This window comes from Mauremys mutica, chromosome 4 (genome assembly GCF_020497125.1).
Source record: "Mauremys mutica isolate MM-2020 ecotype Southern chromosome 4, ASM2049712v1, whole genome shotgun sequence".
In the NCBI taxonomy this organism is placed as follows: Eukaryota; Metazoa; Chordata; order Testudines; family Geoemydidae; genus Mauremys; species Mauremys mutica.
The window spans coordinates 114,743,617-114,770,143 of NC_059075.1; the positions used below are offsets into that span (position 1 = coordinate 114,743,617).

Sequence of the window (26,527 nt, forward strand, 5' to 3'; positions counted from 1 at the left end):
TGCTGGAGGCTTGGAGGCCGTCCGCGCCGGCTTACGCTTCCTCGCATGAGAGAGGGAACGGTGCCGGGACGCCAGTGCCGGCTGTTGTTTTTTCAAAGTCTCGGTACCAGACCGGCTCGGGACCACTGGTGCGCTCCGCACCGAAGAGGACTGCTGAGCTGCTGGTGCCGGCACCGTAGGGCTAAGTGCCGACTCCATCAAGAGCTGCTTTAACCGAAAGTCTCGCTCTTTCTTTGTCCTCGGCTTAAACGACTTGCAAATAGGGCACTTATCTGCACGATGGGACTCTCCTAAGCAGCGCAAGCAGGAGTCCTGAGGGTCTCCAATCGGCATGGGCCGCTGGCAAGCCGAACAGGGCTTAAACCCCGGTGCCTTGGGCATGAGCCCGCACCGGTTCGGGAAAAGAGGGGCTAAGCCCCCCCGATTCCCCTTAATCCGCTAACGAACTAACTAAACTAACTATTTTAGAACAACTATATACACTAAATACAACAAGAACCAGAGATAAGCTAGGGATGTGGAGGTCAAAGGAGCACTCCACTGTTCCAACGGCCGTCACGGGAGGTAAGAAGGAACTGAGGAGCGGACGGGTCGGCTGGGGTATATATCTAGCGCTATAGCGGTGCCACTCCAGGGGGTGCCCAGCCAACCCGCCGGAGTTGCTAGGGTAAAAATCTTCCAAAGAGCCGTGCACGCGGCGCGCGCACACCTAACTGGAATGCATAGGAGCAATCACTCGAAGAAGAACAGGGCATCTTTGTATCAAACCTGTTATTCCATGCATACTTTCAGCCTTTTGCTTCTTATTGAGTTTCTCCACTGGACAGACAGAATATGCCAACCACTTGGTACACAACTGGTACTTAGAATCTAATCATTAATTAATTATATCTTTAGGTATAATCAGCTAGCAGTAGTTAATCCTTTAGAAAATTAAACCAAATTCAATTTATTCTTAGGCTTCTAAGATACTAGCAAGAAGTTGTTTCCCCACCCTAAAAGCGCCTATATTAAGGAAAGGAGATAAACAAATAATATGGTTTTAGCTAGTAGTTTTTCCTCTAGTGATTGAATAGAAAAGCTAATCAGAATTAGACTCTTGGGGGCAATCTCAGTCCCAGAATACCTTTGCAATTTCTAATTAGAGACAACAGAAAAACTACTAGGCTTTTAGATGAGGATATTCCCTGCTGAATTATTAAAAACTACTAGCTAAAACCAATGTTTTGGGGCAATGAACGGTGTTGACAATGAAATAAAATAGATGGGGCCAGGAGACAGAGAAACAGATGGGCATTTAAAAAAGGGGGGGGGCACTCTTCACTCCACTCACTGAAAGTATACATAACAATGAACAACCTGAACATGTCAATCTGCAGCCCTGTCAATGAATGATTTAGAAGACTGTTCAGCCTTGATACTATGCTTCCTCAAATTCTTCACAATCACAATTTCATAAAAAGCACAAAAAGTCAGAACTTCAGACATATGCACACAGGTTAAGTGAAATGTAGACAGATTATAAACCAAATAAACCTTTGTGCACAACTACATGTGCAAATAAAGATAACTTCCTGTTATCTACCTTTGTAACTTGAGTTCTTCGAGGTGTGTGGTCCCTATCTGTAGTCCACTGTAGGGAAGCACATTGAGACCTGAAAATTCTTGCAAGCAGTGTCTGCTAGTCCATGCCAGTGCCCTGATCGCCTCTTACTCTGCACAGAGGGTATGTTCTAGGTTTGATGTCATCCACATACCAAGCTGTGAGATGAAGCGCATCCAGGTTTGGATATTTGACTGCCGTTCTTCTGAGTCAAGAGATCTGAGAGGACCGAATGCTGACAGGTGGATGGGACAACTTTTGCAATAGACTTGGAAACCAGAATTCTCCAGGCCACTCAGAGGTGTTGAGGATGACTTATGCCCTGTCCAGTCGCCTGTAGAACCTGAGTTAGTAGCGGAATGGGAGGGAAGAGCATAGCTGAAGTGATCTGTCCAAAGCAGTAGGAGAACATTGCCTCTGGAGTGCTTTCCCTGAGCTTCCCTGGAGTAATGTATTGCATTTCCTATTTGCCTTAGAAGCAAACAGGTCCCAAGTGGGGTTTCCCCTCGAGTGAACATGCTGTTCACTAGTGAATTGTGTAACTCTCACTTGTGATTGATGGTGAAATACCTGCTGAGGCTGCCTACTAGTGAGTTCTGGATTCCTGGACAGTACACTGCTGATAGCATGATATGGTTTTTGATAAAATCAGTTCCATAAGGTGACTGCTTCTGTACCCGGGGAATGGATCTCACTCCTCCCTGGTTGTTTATGTAGAATATGATTGTTATATTTTCTGACACTGTGAATAAATGGTGAGACTGGATGAATGGTAGAAATGCTTTGCAAGCCTCTCAGACTGCCTGGAGTTCCAGGAGATTTATATTCATTCTGATTTCTTGGGGCATCCAAGTGTCCGGCACCACATTACTGTCCACATAGGCTCCCCCGCCTAGCAGAGAGGCATCCAGAATTATCGTCTTGTTGGGTGTAAGGGATAGGAAAGGAACCCACACAGACTTGTCCAGGATTTTTCCATCAAGTTAGTGAGGCCCTAACTCTGATGTTCACGTTATACTTGCTTGGTATATATTTGGAGCCCAGCCCACAGGCAATGTAGGTGGAGTCTGACAAATGGCATGATAGAAGAACATGATGCTATACACCCCAAGAGAAAAAGGGAAATCTGAACCAATGTTCAAGGGTTGTGCATGATCTGATCTATCAAGTTGTTCATGGCGTGAGATAAGCCCTTGCCTGGATTTAGTCTAGACTTGTTCCTATAAATTCTATAATCTGTTTTTGTATCAGGATAGAGACTTTCCCGTGTTTACGTAGACTCCTAGGGATAACAGATGAAGCAGTGATGAGGCTGATGCATGCCCTTCCCGCAAAAAGCCAGTCGTCTAAATATGAGACAATGGCAAAGCCACTATGTCTGAACTGTGCTACTGCTACTAGAAAACAGAAACCCTTTCTTTGATGTTGAAGAGGCACCCACTCTATCACTCCCCATTGGAGGAGGGATTCTACACCCTGGAGGAAGATCTCCTTGTGAGAATGGTCCCTGAAGAGGTATAGGGAAGGAGATTTTGGAGAGGGTATGGAGAGAAATGTGATGATATAGCTGGAATGGATGACATTCATCACCCTCTTGTCTGTTATTACACTCCAGCTGTGGGAAAAGAATGCTGGATGACCAAGTATATGCAAAGATTGGATGAAAATGGCATCAGTAGTGGTTCACAACTCTCAATCATCCCATCAAAAATATCTATTGGCGGGGGGAGAAGGGGGAAGGTTGGGTCGATGTGGAAGGTCCAAGGTACTGTGACTTTTGCATCCTCTGTCATACTCCTTGCTGACTCTGGATGATGTATAGGAGAAAGGGAGAAGGTATGTCTCAGCCCAAGTCTGATTGGGTCTAAATAACCTTTTCCATGAACTGCCTTTTAAGGTGGAATTGCAGCACCTGTCAGGTTCTGCTAGGGATGGAGCAACAGATATTGCACCTCGTGGAGATATGTGCTTCTCTAAGGCAGCGCAGGTGGTCATTTCTGACCAAGAAAGAGTGAGGGCAAGAGAGACAGTTTTGAAGCCTGGTGCTCTGGGCATAATCTAATTTCTGTACCAGGAGGCAGATGGGTTCCCAGGGAAGAGGGGGGGAGAATCTAACTAAATTAATAAAACTAAACACCACCACTAAAGATAAAACTTTGAAATAGTTGTATGTTTGAAGTCTGGAAAAAAGGAGACACTCCAGACCCTAGGAGGTTCTGACACAGACCATATGGCAGTAAGAAGGAAGTGGAGAGGCAGTAGGTCCCCTTATACTCTTGGTGCAAAGCATGAGGAGAGCAAAGGTGCAGGTGCAAATCAACGGACACTGGTTGGAAAATTTTTCTGGTTTCAGGCATATGGAACACATGCGTACCCACATGAAATACTATGCACTCACAATCTCAAACACACAACTTTCTTAGTAAGCGTAGCTTTAAACAAACTTTAGCCTCAGGATTCACAAAACAGAACCAACCAAGATGAGATAATCCTTTCCATTACCTTACTTTCTCAGCTATAGAAACACTCACCTCCCAAAGGTGTCCAACAATAGGAGCATCTGCCCAAGAATGCTCTGTGTTCAGGCCCATTTTGCCATTCTTGAACACTACAAGAGTGAATGTTTTGTCAAACCATCTAAAATTTAAAAAAAAAAAAAAAAAGTTTTTTTGGATGTTTAAAAGTTTTCATTCAAAGTGACACCTTGTTGAATCTCTCTCATTCAATTAGATACACCAGCACACAATTCCAGGTGACGAACAGAAGAGAGAAGATTTAAAAACATGCTACAGAAATAACCAGCCTATAAATTCACTGGGCCAAATGCCCTAGAAGCAAAAACAGGTGCAACTCCGCCCAAGCTAACAGAGTTAAACAAATTGATGTCTTCTGTGAATTTTGCCTATCAAGTGAATTTGGTAATGCTAGATTATAATTTACAACTGTGTATTAGGATTTGTATTTAAAAACTATATAATAATAAAGAAAGGCACTTAACCATTTTACGTCTGTTTGATATTCCAGATATTGAACATTTTTAAGTTTTCAAATAGACAAGTGCATTTATTTTTAACTAAAAGAAAATCTGAAATTTTAAAGTTTTCTTTGGGGCAAAACATCATCACAAACTTAAAATGTTGCTTGTTATGGTTATTCACGAACTTCAGTGTGCCTGACACTATAACTGGCTGTGAATTATGAAATGTAAGACACAGGTACATATGATGCTTAAAAAACATGGGAAAAAGTGACTGATTTAAGTAGCAGATTGAACAAAAACATCACTGTGGTAAAATAATAAATAATGAGTTGATTGCCAGATGACCAAAACCCACAAGAGTATGCAGTGCAATTTAAAGGATACACACAAAAGGTAAACACCATACTATGTTACACATGAACCAGAATCCTCTTCAGTAAAGTAACGTGAGTAAGTGGCACTGTTCCCACCTAAGAAATAAGAACGGCCATACTGGGTCAAATCAAAGGTCCATCTAGCCCAGTATCCTGTCTTCCGACAGTGGCCAATGTCAGGTACCCCTGATGGAATGAACAGAACAGGTAATCATCAAGTGATCCATCCCGTCACCCATTCCCAGCTTCTGGAAAACAAAGGATAGGGACACCATCCTTGCCCATCCTGGCTAATAGCCACCTGCTCATTGTGACTAAGTGGCACTGTTCCCACTTGCTCATTGCTATACCTGTCGTAACAACTGCCATGCAGCAGAGACTTTGCATATGTATCCATTGAAGTCACTGGATCCTCTTTCCTGTAGCCCTGCTCAGTTTCATCCAAAGTCACAAAGAAAGCTGCTTTTTCCACAGCATCCAAGGACTGCTTGTTCTTTCCGCGTCCAAAATAGGCCTGACGAGCCTTAGCCCAGGGTACTCTGCAGCAAGAATTTCAATTTATGGTCATATTATGTAAATTGGTCAGTGTTTTACTACCTTTAAGAGCACAGTATGATTCTATAGGGCAATCTTACTTTTTAACAGATTTAAATGTCCTTTGGCTTTCACCCTGTGCCTAATGAATTTATACTAGCAGTAACAGGTGAGGATATTGCTACAGATATTCTTGAATCAGAGTCCTGGGATGAAAAAGGAATTACTACAGTACCATTAGAGGCCAACTCAAGTAGTAGTACACAGACAGGAAATTTGTTTTTCAGGAATTAAACATGTGTCTGGTGCACAAAATGCATACTACACATTTTGCACATTTACAGCCTAACAAAGCACAACTTTTTGATGTATCTCTGTGGAAAGTCACATGCACACTAGAAATTAGATATAAAAGGTCACAAAACAAATCTACAGGTGCTCAAATACTATGACAAAGGAGACCAATGTAAGAACCTGGATAGATCCACACATTCAGCTTAAAACTATGTTAATGAAATGGTTATGTCTGAGATTTTAACTTATAAAGGTCTGACTATCTGAAATCCGAGTCCAAGAACTGTAACTCAATTCTCTTGTATGCAGATGGCTAGATTTTTGGAGTCAAACATGTACAATTGCTCATATATATATTTGTGTAAGTGTGTAAGTGTAAGAGTGTGTGTGTGTGTGTATTTGTATAATTTATATACTATAGATACCCAAAATGTGTTATAATATAAATAAGACTGTACTCTCCAAAAGAAAGGTTTTCATATACTATGCTACTGAATTGTACATTTAACATACATTACATTTTACCATTAAGATGTGCATTTGAAACCAAAAACCTGAAAAAAGAAGTGAACAGTGTAAAAATAAGGAACCATTGAGCTTTCATGTATTTGTTTTCCAAATCTTCCAGAAACAAGGGGACAAATTGATCTCTGATGTAAGGCTACTGAATTCAGTAAACTTGTAACAGGGATAAATTCAGTCAACACAATCAGACTCTACTTTCTCAATTAGATATGCATAAATTAGGTTGGAGTAACACCGCTAAAGTTAAGAGAGATTCTGGATTTACACTAGTGTAACAGCAGAATCTGACAAAGTGTCTTGATTTTAAAATTTGATAATTTTAGTAGGTATGGTAATGCCCCAGAAAATAGATGTATACAAATGTTCATTAGCCGTCAAATATTGTTCAATTAAACACTTATTGAGTCACTCTTATTTCATAATTAAAGCAAGCTTCTCAAACTCCAAATAGGCAGAAAGTGTGCATGAAGGTGACTGGTCACTGACAAGTTACTTCTAACTCAAACTAGAAAGGGTTCAACAGTTGTTTCACATGACAGTGATATGCAACAGCACAGATTATGGAATAATCAACTAACTGCAGACAGTAAGGTTCAGAAGCTGGCACCAAGCCTGGCATCTTTAAACAACTGTCTTCAAATATCAGAAAAGTTACTGTTTAAAAAAATTCATACCTATCTCCTGCAGTAAGAGCTGCTAGCTTCTCTTCTCCAGCCTGAGGTTCTGAACTGTCATCTAGAATTCTCTGCATCTGCTGTTCAATTTCCCGAGGCTTCAACAGTCTACCATCATGATATAGCCAGACTTTGAAATAACGGCCCTTATGATACACGACAATGTGTCTGCTGTCCTTCATGTGCTGGATAGTGTCTAAAATTGGAATCAAAGGTTTGAAAGCAACCTTAGGTCATGTGATGTTAGGATGCAAACAATCAGATACCGAATGTTTAAATCTAAAGGGCATATGCTTACCATAAAATACCATTGTCTCTAAGCACACTTGTTTACAAAATATTAAATCCCACATTTTCATTTGATTTATAACATTGGCGACCCATTTTATTATCGGAAATTTAGCAAGAAAATACTGCTATACAAAATAGCCAAACAAAACCCTAAATTTTATAATAATTTCATATATACATAATGCAAACACATTCTAAGTTGGGTGCCAAAGTTAAGCAACTAAGAAAGTGACCTGAGTTCCAGTTCTGTGAAGTTCTGGGCCAGGAAGTCAGTGCAGGAAGGGCGGGTGTAAAAGTGGCTTTACATCACCCAGGCTCTTCAGGACTGCCCTAACTTATGCCTGTAGCCCACAATCATCTGTTCTGTCAGCTGGGAATGGGTGGAGTCAGCAATGCTACCACCACATCCCTCAGATGGGGGCTATGAAAAGGGTAGTGACGTAAGGAACACACTGACACTCAGGGATTCAACTCTATTTTTGGGGATTCTTATCTGGCCACAGTACACTAGTTTTATGGCTCCTTTATGTTTTTACAAAGGGACCACAGTTCTTGACTGAGAATCAGGACCCTGCTTTTCCAATGGTTCCAATTGCCCCCAGCTTCCCAGCTTATTCTTTCAATAAGAATTTCAGGTGCTCCCACACCTCTCATGATGAGATCACTTATTTAGGTGCCTAAATATAGATTTAGGTGCCTAAAAAGTATGAAAAGATTAGCATTTTACATAAATAAACTTTCCATAAACATTTGTTCCATTACTAGAAGAATAACGTTATTTCTGTACATCTGTAATGTTTGAAGAAAATTGCAGGGGTTTCCTACGGTGGTGGGGGTGGACTGACCAGATGATCTCACTGGTCTTTTCTACCTCTGAGGTCTCATATAAACAGTTCTCTGTTGTCATAATATTTTTTAAAAAATTCTCTTACAACTAAACATAATGTAACTGTTTAATGGATACTGTACTGAGATAATTAAGGTTTCATCACTGGCAATGTGGAAGTGAAATACATATTTTTTAAACATAAAATTCCTGTATTTTAAGGCTGTTATATAAATTATTTAAGATACCATGCCAGTCATTATTGAAAATAGAAATTAATCTCTTCAAGATGCAGAAAAACTGATTTCAGTAAACATTGTGCAAAATGAGAACAAAGCCAACACATTATATGCATTATTCACAGAAAACTGAAATAATTTATTTTTAATAGAAAAATGAAAAACATGCTGAAACTGAAAAGAGCAAACAGGACATGAAACAATGATTAAGAGAAAGTGATTAATTATTTTATGAAGATGACAGAAGATTTTCATATAAAATACTTTAAGTTTGCTGCCTGGAGCAGCAGAAAAATTAGGGTGCAACTGTAGTGGTTTTCAAATGTACAGAATTTACTTTAACTGTAATTTGTTACAACAACAGTATGTCAATTTTATATCATATTTCTGCAAAGCTCAATGCACAGAAAGTATATGAACCAGTTACACGTAGCGTTCTTACACTCGGTATCAAGGCCTATTTCTTTTCAGAGTATTCCAAGTAATTATAGTACAAACCCTGAACTTGCCTACAGGTCAGAGCCTATTTCTCCAAGCCTCTCTATGCCCAGACCACTCTTCAGGCACTGACAGGATATGAAGTGGGGATCAGTGCCATAGTCTTGCTTTCTTCCTTGCTCATTTTGGGGCAACATGTACCCGAGAAGCAGACAAAAAGAGCAGTCTCTGTGGTCCCTGGACCTTTTGAAGGTCCTTCCCCTTGGAAGGCTTCTTTTTCCTTTCCCTCCTTCTATGCCTTAGTCAGGGACATCCTGGCTCCAAGTGAGAACTAACAACTACTGGTGTGAAATGTATTTCCATTGGTTCTGAGAAGATTCAGCCAAGCTCTCATCTGATTCCCATGTGTAATAAGATTCTTATCACAGCATCAGCTGTGATCGTCCAAGGTTCTACTTGACATAGGGGAGGGATAGCTCAGTGGTTTGAGCATTGGCCTACTAAACCCAGGGTTATGAGTTCAATCCTTGACGGGGCCATTTAGGGAACTGGGGTAAAAATCTGTCTAGGGATTGGTCCTGCTTTGAGCAGAGGGCTGGACTAGATGACCTCCTGAGGTCCCTTCCAACCCTGATAATCTGATTCTATAAGTCTTCACTGCTCACTGAGGATACTTGATGGCTTAAATACTCCTAACAAATCTCTCCACAAAGGAGAATTGGCCTGTTTTTGTTAAGACTTTTGTTTTAAAACAAAAAGCTATCTGCTTCTGAATCCAGTTTCTTTGTTTTTTTTCCTGAATAGAAGTAATTGTTTTATTCTGCGTGAATCATTACACCTTGTGTTTGTGACACCACAATCCACCATCACAGAAGTTTATATCACACTCACCATTGGGACTTCACTGCAGGATTAAGTAACAGAAGATGGGCTGCAGGATATAATTTTAAGAAATGGCAGGAAACATTTTTAAAAATGCCAAAGTGTGTAAAATATATGTACTCTTGTATGTTCGCTAGGATGCTCTCTTTTGTAGCAATTTGTAATTGCTGGTGGAAGATGAGTTTAATAACCTTAGCAGTTCAACTCTCATGTGAAGACACTTTAGGGGATAAGAACATAGCTCTAGTTTCCAAGTCTACTTGATCCACAGTTTCCCAGATTAACAAGGGTACCAACTGCAAGAGTGTTTTTTGTAATACGGTCACATACCATCAACCCATTTCATATAGCCCAGTGATTTGTAATAGTGATGAAAGGTTTCATATCCCTTTGCTAGTCCCCAGAACTACCTGTATGTATAAATCTCTTATGAATGCAGACCTGGAATACAACATACACAATTTAAATAATAGTGCCTTACTTTCTAGCCACTCCCCTTTCTCTCTGTCTAAAGATTTTAACTACACCTGTTTACTATGTCCTATTTATATTGCTCCACCATTAGAGTGACTTGTGTTTGAAGAGTGCTCAAACCTTTTACAATTATTTAAACCTCACGATTTCTGTAAGGTAGGTGAATAATTTTTTTTCCTTCAGGTAAACTAAGCACAGGAAAGGGAACTGCCTAGTGTCACACAATAAGTGGCAGACACAGAACAAATTGCAGGAGTAGACTCCCTGCTCCATTTTAACCAGTAGACACTCCCTTTATTATATTGACAAGCCTTCACAACGCTGTGGAAGTAGTTCATAACTTTGAAGAATTGAGCTCTTACTTATTTTAAAAAGCAATATAATTATCTTAGAGCACGTTACGGAGAAATCACAGTTTGGATAAACAGTGTCACTACTATAGGTGATTTCAACCGTGACATCTCTTACTATGTACAAAGGTTAAGATGCAAGTAGGGGCTAAAAACACTGACAGGACTAAAACTGTACCTGTCTCTATGCCTGGTATACGACTAGTGTTGAACATACGTTCATACTGAGAAGAGCACATTGGGATGGTATTTTGAATCATAAGCTGAAAGGAAAAAAGGAAAGTCAAAAACAAAATAAAAAGATTTCAAACGATTGTGAGATCTCACAGAGAATGGAACTCTCATGGAGGTAAAAACGTAGATAAAAACCAAAAGGACCTTAAGGAACAGAATAGAGAAAAAGTAAATATGAAATAACATGGCAGTTAACAGTTTCCTAGGGCCAGCTTCTAAACAAAGGAAAGGAACAGCCAAAAACCATTAATCTGTCAGAATACTACCGTACTAATTGAAGTCAGTCAAAAGGAGAAATGTCTATGAAACTATTATGCTAATTTGCTGAGAAATGGTCATGGCACACATTCAGTTTAACATAAGAGCATCTTTTACTCCTTTTTCAGGTTTTGCTCTTTGAAAGTACAGGTCTAGCAGCTTATGGATATATTAAGAGGACACCCTTCGGAAATATTCTGCAGACTGTTTGGACTCCCTGACGTTCCTTGTCCTTGGCTGGCCCCGCTTACCTGTTTCCTCTCCTGGGATACGGGAGGTATTAAACATTCGCTCCCACTGAGCTGAGCAGAGTGGAACAGTGGATCCCATCAGAAGAATCTATGCCGCAAACGTACGTTACAATTGCGTTTTTATATATACAATTAGCAAATTGAGAGAAAAAACACACATGCTTGTTAGAGAGAGACTGTAGGATAACATGAGGATTCTTAACACATCAAAGACCCTTTTCCCCCCCTTTCTTTTCAGTTGTCCTCTGACCTACCCATGTTAGGTTCCATAGTTTTTCCACTAGTCGTATATATATACTGCCCAGCTACTACGAGCTTCCCCTTTAAAAACAGATGATCAAAGCTGGGGATTTAACAGATTCAAGGTTTTCTCAGTGCCAATCACTGATGCCTTCATATCATTCATTGGGAGTTGCTTTTTCACAGCCTGTGATGCCTCACAGTTACATGGCATATCAGTGAACATATTTTATATATGTATATATGCAAGAGAACAGATTCTTATTAGACTGCAGTCTCTTAAAACAGTCATATGATCCTAGGTCTCAAGCAGAACTGATTCCCTCCATTAGCAGCATTTATTCATTAAAATAAATGGCCACAAAACTGAGTAGAAATTAACTACAAACTGAAGGCACAGAGGAAAGGGGAAGCCCTTTGTATGAACAACAGAAAAGCCATTGGCATGGCATTACCTGTACATTACTCCATAAAAAAAAAATCATCATCCTCCTGAGACTCATTCGATGACTGTTTTTAAAACAAACAGTGATACCACCAAAATGGAGAGGGGAAGATATTCATATTTAGAAATGTTTTCTTCTAAAGTTTTCAAACACCATTTAAATAGCGGTTAAGAATTTTCTAGCCTTATTTTTAAATTTTTATAGGACGCAGCGAAATGTACTAAAGCCATAAGGCCCATATCAGGATCTGAATTTCCCCAAAGTTTGGAACTATTCAGATGCTGGGTTTTGGTTTGCATCTGTCTCTAGTATGATTTCCTGGACACATCCTTCAACTGCTTCAGCTGCAACATAATAGTAGAAGTCACTTCGCTGAGATGCCTGCTTTAAGAAAAAAGACTGTCTAGGAATCAATTTTGTCCAGTAGGTTCCTACAGCCCTATGTGATGCATTATTGGTATGCAGTATCCATTTCAATGGCATGCACAGAAAGGGTTTTCTAGCTCTACACAAGTTTTAATCTACTTTTTGGTTTGAAAATGCCTCTAGCCTCCTAACTTATTTAGCACTTAATGTCTACTCAAAAGGCAGTGAAATAATCTGATCTTACCCAGGTATTTAAAAACCCTGATTTCCTGATGCTTTTTATTACTCTCCTCAAGGCTGCACTTTTTGATAAAGTTACCGAATTTTTACATTTAGTTTTCAGGATTTTAAAAGTTTGAAGTTTTTCAAAATTTAGCACAATTTTACTCATTTTAGAACTGAAGTACTGTGAGGATAGACTGGAAATGTAGTTAGATGGATTTCTGCCACTGAGATTTATGGTAGTTATCACATTTTAATTTCCACATCAATATGCCCATTACATAGGTTCCTCCATTTTGCCAGGTTTATTTGCCTAGGTTTAAGGACTCAAGGTTGGTCCTGTTTGTCCTTCATGTGTGCGTGCATGCACACATATGCTGCATTTTAAGAATACAGAGAGCAGCATGAAGGTAAACAAAGAATGCAAACTATTCCGGCATGAAAATGACATTTTCCAGGAGCAGCAGGAATGTCATTATCATCTGGCTTTTGTCCACTAAAATCCTATTGCACAAATCTTAAAACTTGCCTTAAAAAAAAAAAAGCCCAGCACAATTGCATCTTCCTACAGAGTAGTCCAGAATTCTGCAGTTTGAATATATCATCATACTAATTAACGTGTATGTATATCGTTGGCTTCTACTAGACAGAATACTCAAGTGTAACATGGCTATTTTGCCCTCCAGTGGAGTGCAGCTCACAGCAAAGTTAAATTCAAACACTACTGTAGCAAAAGGAAGTTTTCCTTTAGCTTCCATTGTAGAGTCTACATCTTTCTAAATAGAAGGTCCCACAAGTGGAGTTTAATTAGCACCCACAATGAGTTTGCGGCCACACGTTAGCTACAGTTACATACACTGTACCTTAACATAAGGCACTACTTCTTTCCTAAGTTACTTTTCAAAAAGGAGGCTGATTTGTTAAAAAAGTAAATTTGAAGACATTAGAAACTATTGAAATGGATTTACATACTGGCTTGATTTCCTGTCTGTCCAGTTTTTTCCTGTAGAGCAGGGTGGCATGGATAACATTACCTGCTCTAGCTGCCTGCAGGGAAGTGGGAACAACATACAGAAAGTCCTGAATATAGAAGAAAGGTAAGTTAATATATGTACTATAATTGCTAAACTCCATTCAGCAAACGGAGTTCATTAATCATGCATTAGTCAAAATACAATTTTCCCCATAATTAATTCCAGCGTCATTACAGAAAAGGCGTTCATGTAGGGAAACTGGCCAAGAAACTAGCCATAGTGTGACTAACAACTTCCTACTTGAAACAAGTTTTCTTAAAAAGTCACAAAATAATAGCAGTACCTGCTCCTTGAATAGCATCAGATTGAAGACTTGTTGACTGAAATCTAGTGTCTCAAACAGCTTGTTTAGGCTAGGTCTACAGTACAAGCACTACCACAGCAGAGCTGCAGCTACGCCACTGTCAGCACTGTAGTGTAGATACTTGCTGCAGCGACAGAACAGGTTTTTCCATTGCTGTAGTAAATCCACCCACTCTAGAGGTGGTAGCTAGATTGATGGAAGAATTCTTCCATTGACTTAGCAGTGTCTATACTAGGGCTTAGGCAAATTTAACTGCATCTCTCAGGGGTGTGAATTTTTCACATTCCTGAGCAACATAGCTAGGCTGACCTGCATTTTAGGTGTAGACCAGGCATCACACTTGCAACAGAAGAGCAATACTAAAAACCTTAATTCAAATCAAATCATGGAGACAGTGAAGCCTAGATGCAGTTAGTGCTTGTTTTCTGATAACAGAAGTTCATATATTTTTTACTTCCAACATGTACATATTCAAGAATTTAAAGCAGCATCTAGTATAACAACATGCTTGTGGATTAAGTAGTATATGGAGTTGTGATGAATTGGGGCTATGTCTGTACAACTTATAAATTCCGATTGACATTGTGAAGTTGTATTATGAAAAACTGCTGTCATCAGTGTCTGTGGCTTGATCTACACCTAAAATCTCACACCACTAAGAGACACAGTTAAGCTGAACTAAGCCTCAGTGTAGACCAGGGGTGGGAAAACTACGGCCCGTGGGCCAGATACAGCCCGTGAGGGCTTTGGATCCAGCCGGTGGGATTACCACCCCCCGTGGCGCCACGAGCTCTACGCCGCTCCTGGAAGCGGCTGGCACCATGTCCCTGTGGCCCCCTCTGCCCCCCACTCTTCCTCAGGGGCCGCAGGGACATGGTGCCAGCTCCTTCTGGTAGTGGAGCAGTGCAGCGTGGGGCCAGGGCATGCAGCAAGCTTGCCTGAGCCCCACTGCACACTGTTACCACCCCGGAGCCGCTCAAGGTAAGTGGCACCAGGCCAGAGCCTGCCTGCACCCCAACCCCCTGCCCTGAGCCCTCTAACCCCCTACCTTGAGCCCCCTGCCACACTCTGCACCCCTCCCTGCACCCCAACCCCCTGCCCTGAGCCACTTCCTGCACACCACACCCTCTCCCACACCCCATACTCCGTCCTGCACCCCAACCCCCTGCCCCAGCCCTACATTCATGGCCCTGCATGCAATTTCCCCACCCAGATGTGGCCCTCAAGCCAAAACGTTTGCCCACCCCTGTAGACAGTGCTAGGTCTATGGAAGAATGCTTCAGCTGACCTAGCTACTTCCTCTTCGAGAGGTAGATTTACTACACTGACAGAAGAACAGCTTCCCTTGCTATAGTAAGTGTAGAAACTTAACACACCCCCAGAAGTCCAGACACAGAGACTTGGATTCTCCTTACAGAAATCCTAGTGGGTAGTCAACAGGGAATGCTCACTGGAATCAGTCATAGGCATTTATGAGCCAAGAGGCAATGCTTGTCACTGTAAATATTTAGTAAGATCTACAGGAAGCAATAATACTCTTTGAACTTCTAAATCTGAAGTAGAGTCCTACCTAATAAAACAGGGCTAAAGACAGAGGAACTGAATTTATTATGAAAATTTCCATATTAAAAGACATCAGCGCTTTTGTAAGATATTATGTGCAGACTATGCCAGCAGGAAGAAAGCACAGATCATATCAGTTAGTAGCAGTGGAGTTAAGAAGGGAAGTATTAAACAAAAGATAACAGGAATCCTAAGAAGGAGTGTTTCTATAAAAAGGTTCAGAAGATTTACTTACCATTGCATAGTAATTACTATTAACCATAATTGGCCCACGTCCTCTAAGGTAGATATATTCTTCCCACCAGTCGCTAACCTACAGAATGAAGAGAACAAAATTTAGAATAAACTCATTAGCCTGTACCTCTGCTCTTCAACTGATTCAGGTCCTCTACTGTAGTGGCTCCAAAACATTGCTAACATTATACACAGTGCAGAAGGAATTGTTTTTTTTTTTTTTTTTTTAATTAATTCTGAATGCTGAAGTGTCATTGTTTGGGGAAAGAGAGCCACAAGGACCCAGGAAGCTAAGGTCAGAAATTGAGCCTTAACTCTCAGGTAAGCAACTTTTGATGCAATCTCCCATCTCCTCTTCAGACAGTATTTTTAAAGTGTCCTTACAATACACATCATAATAAAGCTTCTGAAATATTATTCATCCTATGGTAGGGTTGCTTTAGGGACTGTATAAGCTTGTTCAAGCTACCATAGCTAAGATTTAGATAACAGGCCAGTAAGGTGTGTTTTTGTGCCCCTTCTCCCTCCCACCCCAACTGCACTCTTCCCGCCCCAGCCATCCCAGTGGCTACAGCTTTGTTTCCCTCTCTAACATGTACACATAATTGGACAGATTCACATCTGCATTAAGTTCATACTCAGTGCAGCTGAGGAGAGGAGGAGGAAAAGGTGGCTCTAAACCACACTGCCTTTCCACTCCCTGGATCTCAGACCGGCCAGGTGGAGAAGTTGCAAGTTAATTTAATAAGCAAATATAGCAGTAAGTAGGTTTTGAGTCCTGTTCAATGACAGACAGGAAGCCTGGTCTAGAGTAATGAGACAGGAATTCTCAAGTTCTACTCGTGGCTCTGTCACTTACTGTGCCACACTGAGGAAGTTATTTAATCGTTGTCTCAATTTCTCCACCTAGAAAATGGCCTCAGAGTTACAAACACCTCGGGAACGGAAGTTGATCATAACTGAAATGTTTGCAACTCTGAACAAAATGTTATGGTTCTTTCAAAGTTTACAACTGAACATTGACTTAATACAGCTTTGAAACTTTACTATGTAGAAGAAAAATGCTGCTTTCCCTTTATATTTTTAGTAGTTTACATTTAACACGGTACTGTACTGTATTATATTCGCTTTTTTTTTGTTCTCTGCTGCTGCCTGATTGCATACTTCCAGTTCCAAATGAGGTGTGTGGTGGACCGGTCAGTTCTTAACTGTGGTGTTCAACTGCACATGTACTCACCTAGTACACAGAGGTACTGTAAGAATTAATGGATATGAAAGACAGTAAAGATGCAAGTGCAAGGCATTTTTAGTAATTTTGGTTTTGGACTTCCTTTAAAATTACAGAAGATTGAAAATTGAAAAAGCGTGTATTAAAACCAGGAAAAAATGCAATAGGAGAGAGAGTTAAACTGTGTGCTTTCATAAGAGCCTTTGGGTCATCTGCTTACATAGTTTGTGGCCCACCAGGATTTCAGTTTCAAATACCACTGTAGTTTTGGTCCAAGATTAAATGCAAAATCTTTGGCAAGACCCTCCATTCTTTTGAACTGTTCATCATTCATAAGTGGCTGAACTGAATCCAGATACTAGAACAAATACAGAAAAGAATTAATGTCAGTGCCATAGCTTTCACTTGAGCTTATTGTCATTTATTCGCAAGGAGCTTAATAAACAAAGGGAAGTATTCTAAAGTTGGTTTACAGGGTTTTAGCTGTAACAGGTGTTGGTAAAAAAATAATTGAGCGCATACATCTTCAAAGACATAGGCTCATTTTCTATTACTGTATCTATTTCTCCCTTCAAATATGGTACTCTCTCTTCCCACTCCTACCCCATCTACTCACTACTTGCTACCAAATCATAAATGAAAGCACATCTATTAGCATAGAATTTTTGGAAAAGTGATTTTCCTTTTAGTAGGTGATATATTTTATATTATGAATTAAGTATTTCCTTAATTTTGAGCCATTTTAGGTATGTTTTTTAGTTAGAGGGGGCTAACTTAACTGCTGTCACTATTTTTGTTGCCTATTAATTTTCATATATAGTTAGTTTGCCTAAGATCAGCAGAGACTTTTTACCTGCAAGATTCAAAATAAGCCTACAACTAGTTGCAGTTTTGCCTAAAGGAATTCCTAATACAAAGCCTATTATAACAGGAGCACTATACTTAAATAACATCAAGAATACACAGTACAGATAATGAAAGCAAGGGATATCAAGGGCTCTATCCCAGTAAATCACACTCCATTGTGTGCTGCTGTATCTACTGACAAGGCATGTAATATCATGCATTTATCCACTGAGAGCCAAGGCCCAAAGATAAAGATTAAAGGAAAAAGCGTCAATCTTTAACTCTGAATTACCCTTGGTCTGTCATAGCCTTTATTTTAATTGATACATAACTGTTAATCTGTTACTAAAATTGGAGGGATTGGAATGTTAATAGCATTAACCACTTCAGTACATTTATCATATAAAAGACACTGAAAACCATTACTACATTTGGAATCAAATTATGAAAAGGTAAATTCAGCTCTTCCAACAACACACCCTGTTTACAGTGTTTTCAACAGCTGGGACCGGCAGTCGTGGCAGAGATGTCTGAAAGCTGTACAACATTGGTTTACGACCTGAGAAAAGCTTTACCAGCCTCTGAAATAAAAAAAACAATTACATTCAAAACAACTGAAAGTATGTGCGAGATGAAAATTAATACCCTAGCTTTTCATCAGTAGATCTTAAAACACTTTACAAAAAGAGGTAAACATCATTATCCTCATAGTGCACTTTGGAATTCAGGAGACCTGGGTCCCCAGCTCAGCCACCAGCCTGATGAGTGACCTTGAGCAAGTCACTTTACCTGTTTGTGCCTCAGTTTTCCAATCTAATATTCTGCCACTAGGACACATTGCCTCTGTTGTATGGTAAAGGCCTGGTAAACGCCTCTGTTCCCATCCCAAAGGCCTTTGATAGGAGAAATGTCTATGATGTAGACTATAAAAGTTCTCTATAAAGTGTTTTTCTGAATATGTTTACAGTAACTCCTTGCTTAACATTGTAGTTATGTTCCTGAAAAATGAACTTTAAGCAAAACGATGTTAAGCGAATCCAATTTCCCCATAAGAATTAATGTAAATAGGGGAGGGTTAGGTTCCAGAGAAATTTTTTTCACCAGACAAAAAACTATATATTATATATAGATATACACACAGTATACATTTTAAACAATTTAATACTGTTCACAGCTATGATGACTGTGAAGCTTGGCTGAGTTGGTGAAGTTGGAGGGTGGAAGAGGGAGAGATATTTCCCAGGGAATGCCTTGCTGCTAAATGATGAACTAGCACTCAGCTGAGCCCTCAAGGGTTAATACGTTGTTAATGTAGCCTCTCACACAAGGCAGCACGAATACAAGGGAAGGGAGACAGCACAGCAGGGAGAGAGACACACATCTTGTGTGTGTGTGTGTGTGTGTGTGTGTGTGTGTGTGTGTGTGTGTGTGTGTGTGTGTGTGTGTGTGTGTGTGAGAGAGAGAGAGAGAGAGAGAGAGAGTGTGAGTGAGTGTGAGTGAGAGAGATGCACACTGCTCTTTTAAGTAAGCTGACCCACTCTTAAGTGCATTGTCTTTTTAAGTGGATCAGGAAGTTGAGACAGCAGCTGCTGCCCCAAGCTCTCTGTCTCTCTCCATCCGTGTCCCCTCCCTGCTCTATATGGAGAAGGGCTAAGCGGGGTGCAGGCGCTGGGGGACACCCTGACATTAGCCCCCCCTCCACAGCAAGCAGGAGTCTCTGGGAGCAGCTCCAGGGCAGAGGGCAGGAGCAGCACATGGCAGTGAGGGGAGGGACAGCTGAACTGCCTTGATAGCCTGCTGGGCAGCTGCAGCACAGGGAACTTAGGTGAGTGGGGAGCTGCCGGTTCACCCTGGTTACAAGCCCCCACCAGCTAGCTGCAATGGGCTACTCTTCCTGCAAGCAGTGGGCAAAGCAGGTGGCTGCCAAACAATGTTAGAAGAGAGCACTGCACAACGAGCATGTTCTCTAATTGATCAGCAACGTAACAAACAACGTTAACCGGGATGATTAAGTGAGGAGTTACTGTACATCCTTGAAGACTAGAGGATTGGCAAGACTGAAAAATCGAACATATCTATATGGTGTCTCAAAACCTACTCCATCACTGGGTTAAGGCGCATGCTAGAATAAGAACACTAGCTAGCTACAACCACGTTTTAAAAAATTAAATATTGTAACTATGTTTGAGAACCATTTTCCTACACAGTTTTAGCCTGATATAAAAATCTAACTTAGACAGTGTTTCCCCCACCCCCCCCAAAAAATACATTCCTAACAAAAACCACTGGCCCAACAAGTCCATAGTACAGTTTCTAAGAATGCAATGAAAACAAGTATGAGGATGCCAGTGTTAATAACCAAGTCTTAGTGTATGCAATTTTGACAGAGCGGACTGCGCCTTACCATTCAGTACCTGTACTGTATAAATTCATATCAGGAGGCTCTCAGTACCATATCTGGGGGGGGGCTATCAAATTTCATTTATAACATACGTATTTACCTTAGAATTATTTTAGCATATCATTCTACATGCCTACTGAACATCCTTCATAACATAGCCACTACATGTTAACCACACACTGTAGTAAACCTGGAGGATGTGGTGAATAAGGGGTATCATCATGTTTATTTTAATCAGGCTTCTACTCCATTTTTAATACAACCAAGGGCAAAACAAGGTAAGTATTTTTGTTGACATAATTGAGTTTGATTAACAGCAAATCCCCTCCCCAAAATACATTCACTCACATGCAAACAGACCTCTCTAAACACATCATTTGAGGCATATGGCTTCTTTTGCTATCTTGGATGAATCATTAGGTGTCTGCCTCAGTTCCCCCCATATCTGTAAAATGGGTAACAGAAACCAACTAACCTCACAAAGGCATTTTGTGCTTTTATGTTTTCAACATGCTTTGAACATAAAAGTGCTAAATACTTTGAAAAGATTATGTTTTCTTTCATAACAAAATAAAGTTAAAAACAAATACATATATACTGTAGACCAAAATAGGTATAGAAAACTGCACGTTTACCATAAAATGGCCAAAGTCCCATATTTTCAACTACACCTCTACCTCGATATAACACTGTCCCCGGGAGCCAAAAAAAAATCTTACCGCATTATAGGTGAAACCGCATGATATTGAACTTGCTTTGATCCCCCAGAGTGCGCAGCCCCCACCTCCCCCCCCAGCACTGCTTTACCACGTTATATCCGAATGTGTGTTATATCGGGTTGCGCTATATCAAGGTAGAGGTGTATATGGAAATCAATTTGAGAGAAAAAATTTCAAGTAAATGAAATTAAACTAAACATCAATAAAAAGGTGGATCATGGGGGAACAGTAAAAGGGAGCTTTATTGTTTTAGACTGCTTAACAGGTTTTATCTTCTGTGTTGCTGTTGTCTCTCTGTTCATCAGGCACAACCATAGTCTTTCAAATGTTGCAATTGTTTTGAGTCAAGAGCATCCAACTGAAAGCCATGTTGCCAGGAACCAGAGGGCTGCAACTATTTTACTTTAAATCGAGTAGATTACAGTGCTTCTCAACTAGAGCAGGGATGTCACATTGCAGGGACTACAATTCCCAAAATGTAGTGCTCCATCCTGCACTAGTCAGTTAGGTCAAGTCATTCTGTAGAAGATGCAGCACTGTATGCTCAGACCTGTAATCTCGGAGTTGTACTTTCACACTAAAGAAGAGGTGGCTGTAGGACGTATATCTGATCCCCCACTTTGGGTGAATTAGAAAATTATATAAGTACTCTCCCTTCTTCAAGAACTACCAGAACAGTTTCAACAACAACCCAGGTGGCAACTGGATGACAGCAACCAAAGACACTGGGAGAGTAAATAGCATTGTACAAGGACATTCCCCAATGCATACCAAACATTAAGAATGAATGAATGAATGAGACAAAGAAAACTGAAAAATAACTAAGGAACTGGCTTCTAAGAGCTTAATGACACAAAAAAGATCAAATGGTATTTAAGATATCTTATCAGTGCCACAATTAAAACAGAAACAGACAAAATTTCCTTACCATCCAAATCTTGGTTGCTGTGGAAAGTTTGCCATGTTCAGCAAACATCCATCCATGATAGGAAAGCAGCATCTTCAGTGAGTATCGCATTGTCATAATAAGGGCTACCCACAGCCCTGTGCCAAAAAGCATCCCACTCACAATGTTCTGCGTTTGGTTGGACATATAACCACTATTTAAAATAAAAGTCAGTTCACCAATTAATGTCAGAAGAGGTAAAACAGTGTATAAGAACTACAAAAGTGCTAACATGAGCCCTGCTTGTTCCCAGTGACTAGCCACATTAAGCTCTATATGGAGGTCCTATAGCTAACCTTTCACCAACAGATTTCTGGGAGAATTAGAGGGTTCTTTGGTCCATTAAAGTCATTCTCTATTGTGTGGTGGTGAATTCCTCCGGCATAGGTAAACTCTATTGGGATAGTTTTGCCACCTCCTTTGCCAACTACCCTACATAAAAGCAGTTGTGTGCACACATGTAAGGGCTATTTTGGAGGCAGGGGATGATTAGGATGGGGGAGGAAATAAGGTGTGTGTGCAGGAGCTCCAATATGCCTAATTCCTCACTGGTCCCTAGGCTTTATCGTACGGTTGACCTTGAGCAACAGAAATTGATGTAAAAGATGTTAACCTGCATTTACACAAAGGAAACTACTGTGGTTAGATCTTTTACTAATCTAGGCAAACTCAAAGAGGAGAGTGGCTGAATGGCAAAGGGAAGTTTCTCACTCCCTATAGGTGATCCTTCCTGCTCAGAGGCGAGACACACTGGAGGGTGCTGTGATGCAACTTGTACTTCAGCTGTCAATGCAGTACCTAGACTGTGGATAAACCAACTTCACCTTTTGAGGCCATTGCCAAGCTAGTCTCTTTCTACATGCTAAGTCCACTTTCTTCAATTGAGAGAGATAAAGAGTATGGATCAGAATTTTCTCTGGGGCATCAATTCTCCAAATCCTTAAAAATGACTATTAAAAAGGGAGCTTTAAATAATATTTAAGTATTAGTAGCATCTTTTCCCACACACTTCCTCTCATCGTGCTGTAGGAATAGAGAAGAGGATAAATTCTGATCTCATTCACCCTGGATTTACACTCGTAAGTCACTAGAAAGGTCCAACATGATTTAACATAATTCACCCAGATTCTGCAGTGATTGTATATACAAGATGTGCAGAAAAGTGTGTTAAAATGGTAGTAACTGAGAGAAAGATAGCACTAAATGATTTGACCTATTAGCCTTACAACTCTATAAGAGAACAAATTCCTTCCTTCAGTCACAAGTACAAAAGAGTTTGTGGTTTCATCCTTGTCTCATTTGTGCATATCAGAAAACTACCACATACTCTGCCACTACTGAGGGTTTGGCTACACTTGCAGGTGTGCAGCGCTGGGAGTTAAAGCTGTCTTCGTACAGCTGTGTCGGGAAAGCGCTGGAGTGTGGCCACACTGACAGCTACCAGCGCTGCAGTGTGGCCACATTTGCAGCGGTGTTGGGAGTGGTGCATTATGGGCAGCTATCCCAGCCTTCAAGTGGCTGCAACATGCTTTTCAAAAGAGGGGGGTGGGGTGGAGTGTGACAGGGAGTGTGGGGGACAGAGAGAGAGAGAGTGGATTTTTGGAGCCGACACTGTGTCAGCTCCCTGCCTTGCAAATTCCTACCACTTCCCCCACACTCTTAAATGCAAATAGCCTTCAGACCAGATAAGCAGCTGCTCCAACGGACTCCCTTCCCCTCCCCCCCTCCTCCCCGCCGTGCTGTTTCTCTCCTCAAGCAAACACTAGCTGTGGACATTCATCCCCCTGCCTGCCTCATTCACAGCAAACAGTAGCTGTGTTTGTTTTTTAGATAAGCAGCTCCGGGAGCCCCGAGTTCACAACAAAACAAAGAGAGGCATCATAACCAAACAAAGAGAGTTCTTTAGTTAAAAGCATTATGGGAAAATTCCGGAGGTCAGTTACAGCGTAGTAAGATTAATCACTGTTTACACTGGCACTCCAGCGCTGCAGCACCAGCGCTGCAATCGTTATTCCCCAGGCAGACGTGGAGTACAGCCAGCGCTGTAGCCAGGGAGATACAGCGCTGTATGTGCCTTGCAAGTGTGGACGGTGAGTGAGTTGCAGCGCTGTAAAGCCACCACCAGCGCTGCAACTCTCCAGTGTAGCCAAGCCCTAAGAAAGGCCCGGAAGAGCACTATGTTGCAAGTCAGGATTGTGTGGGTTTCATCCTGCACAAGACTAACTTAGCAGAAGACATGGTAGAAAGCTTGCCTCATGTCTACCAGTGCTTTGATTGGCTGTGGTCTGTACTATTCCTCCTCTGACAAGGAACATTGGGGTGAAAAATACCATATCAAAGACTTTAGTGTTTATACCTTGTGTGTGTCGAATATATGTGGAATTCATAAAACAATATGCCCATCCAAGCTTGGCATGATAAGAATTCTTTTATTTAAATATATAGTGTCAAAAGTGCAGTTTATCATACACATATTCCCAACCACATTTGAAACATGTGGTGGACTTCTGAAAATACTAACTGAAGTTATATTTCCAATCCAGCTAGTGAGATGCATGCAATAGCTTTCTAAAGCAATACAGGATAAGAGGCCTAAACTCATGCTCACAAGTTTCTGCATGACTTTGGAGGACTGAGCTTACAGTATTTACAGATGCTTCCAAATAGCTCTGGCTACCAGTAGCCTAATACTTACATAGCTGAACAAGTCAAAGAAGGTTTAAATCAATTTCTACAGTATAAATAGAATCATGGCAACATTTTGTAGTCAACTGTACTTCATATCTAAACAGAGACATGAATATAGTGTCCTGATATACAAGTCAGTCTGCAGGTGAAACATCCTATTGAGATATCTCACTTATTTTTTTATTTTCTTAAAATTATGAATTAATTTAGCACTCAGAGGTACATTGCCTAAGCCAGGCAAGTTGTAGGGCAGGGTTGTACAAGATTCCTCTTTACAGGCTCTGTTAATGTATTTCAGTCCTGTCCACAACACCAGTGCTGTCTGTTCTTGTCCGATGAAAAGCTATCAGTTGTACTCCTCAAATAATACTCATGCTAACAAAATGAGGTGGTAATACCAACATGGTGACTTTCACATTATATACTGTATTATGATTTAGTTCTTTAACTTAAAACTTGGTATGTGAAAGTTTATTAAATTATACATCTGTTTGACTAGAGAAATGCTGATTTGCATTAAAAAACTGATTCATTCAGAGGAAATAGGTACTAGTCTACTTACGTTGTATCAAGGGTCCGGTTGATTTTAGCTATTATTCCTAAAGAAGGATCAATTCTGGCATACATTGTTGACATCACCCCCACTACTACAATAAGCCAACTGGATGGGCTAGCAGGATACACGCCTGTGATAATTCCATTCTGGAAAAACAGAATCCCTTACTCAGCCTTTCCATACAAAAGTCATTTATTTCACAATACAAAAAAAAAATCTTAATTATACAAACAGCTTTTAAGAGGACACTAACATTAGTATCCAATATTTTTCTTTCAAATACACGTCTAACTCAGAACAAGGAGATGGACACAGATGAGATTACTAGATTGGGAGGAAGAAGCAATTGTGATTCAGAAGCTGTTATACCCAGATGATGCATGAAATGAGCGTAGAGATTCTCAGTTATATATCAAATATATATATTTGCCCACCCAAACTGCAAGCCTTGTGCAAGCGTGAAGCAGTACCAGGAGGGGCTGCACTTTGCAGTGGGGAAGATTGCTAAAGAGAGGTTGAAATGAATGGCTCTCTTTAGCACAAGTAACTCTTTAATGGAACATCCACTTCATCTGAAACTGGCCTCTCTAAAGCAGATGCTCAGTGTGGCAGCAACATTTTATCAATTTGGATTCTAAAAACACAGCTAAGTTTTCTATATAATTAAAACCGTTCTCTACACAGATATAAGAATCCCAAGTACACTTCTATATTTATAATAAAACTATTTTAGAAAGTAATTTCAGTATTTCACATACAGTTATATCAGACTACAGTCTGTCAACACTAATAGGAATAATGCATAAACAATGTAAAAACAGACATTTGGAAAAAAGCTCAGTGAATTCACAACAATCTAAACTCCAATACTTAGTCAAATCTGGGTTTTACATTAAATTCTAAGTGTTCCATGCATCAGAAATCCTCTATCTATTTCTTAGTTTAATTTACTAGAACACATTTGTGTAACATCAGAATCTTCAAAAAGTCATGTTTTCATGAATATTTGTTTTGACAGTTTGGAAACTTAATTTTGACAGAAAGTATGCACAATCAGGGTTTTATTGTAAATTCTTATGTATGTGAAAATTTAGACATGGGAATAATTCAGTGAGGCTTCTCTGTAAGTAATAAGAAGCATACACATTTGAAAGACTGGGATCTAGAAGAGCCAAAATTTTGTTCAACCAAGAGTCACAAACTTTTCTCAATCTGAAATGACTACCTACTCTAATTTAAACACTATGTTAGTTCACTCCTGGTCTTCTCATTAACAATATGACCACCAAATGTGACAACCCATGTTATGCTACTTCTGGGTATTTTGGGATTTGGACTATTGTTAACTGAAGAGCGAAGGAAGAACCCTACCATTAGATTTATTTAATTTTACTTGTGGGGGAATTCTGCACCACTGTACAAAGCAAAATTAGCACAGAATTAATGTTCTGTGCAGAATTTCATTTCCCCCTGCAGAATGGTGCTGCAGAGCTGCTGGCTGCCATTA

General features: G+C 40.3%; 1 protein-coding gene across 2 annotated transcripts in view; it reads right to left on the reverse strand.

Annotated features, from left to right (window-relative positions):
- The window catches only part of CPT1A (carnitine palmitoyltransferase 1A), a 77,524-nt gene that overhangs the window by 24,360 nt on the left and 26,637 nt on the right, over positions 1–26,527 (reverse strand). Inside the window, exons 3-12 of one of the 2 annotated variants that reach the window (XM_045014106.1) lie at positions 25,027–25,166; positions 21,759–21,930; positions 18,190–18,291; positions 17,085–17,222; positions 15,638–15,715; positions 13,474–13,581; positions 11,228–11,315; positions 6,985–7,180; positions 5,308–5,496; positions 4,135–4,240 (exon numbers count right to left, since the gene is read on the reverse strand). In XM_045014106.1, coding sequence (XP_044870041.1) covers positions 4,135–4,240; positions 5,308–5,496; positions 6,985–7,180; positions 11,228–11,315; positions 13,474–13,581; positions 15,638–15,715; positions 17,085–17,222; positions 18,190–18,291; positions 21,759–21,930; positions 25,027–25,166 — 1,317 coding nt within the window. Of the gene's footprint in view, positions 1–4,134; positions 4,241–5,307; positions 5,497–6,984; positions 7,181–10,662; positions 10,748–11,227; positions 11,316–13,473; positions 13,582–15,637; positions 15,716–17,084; positions 17,223–18,189; positions 18,292–21,758; positions 21,931–25,026; positions 25,167–26,527 lie in introns of both variants that reach the window. The other variant, XM_045014107.1, reaches the window with a different exon arrangement.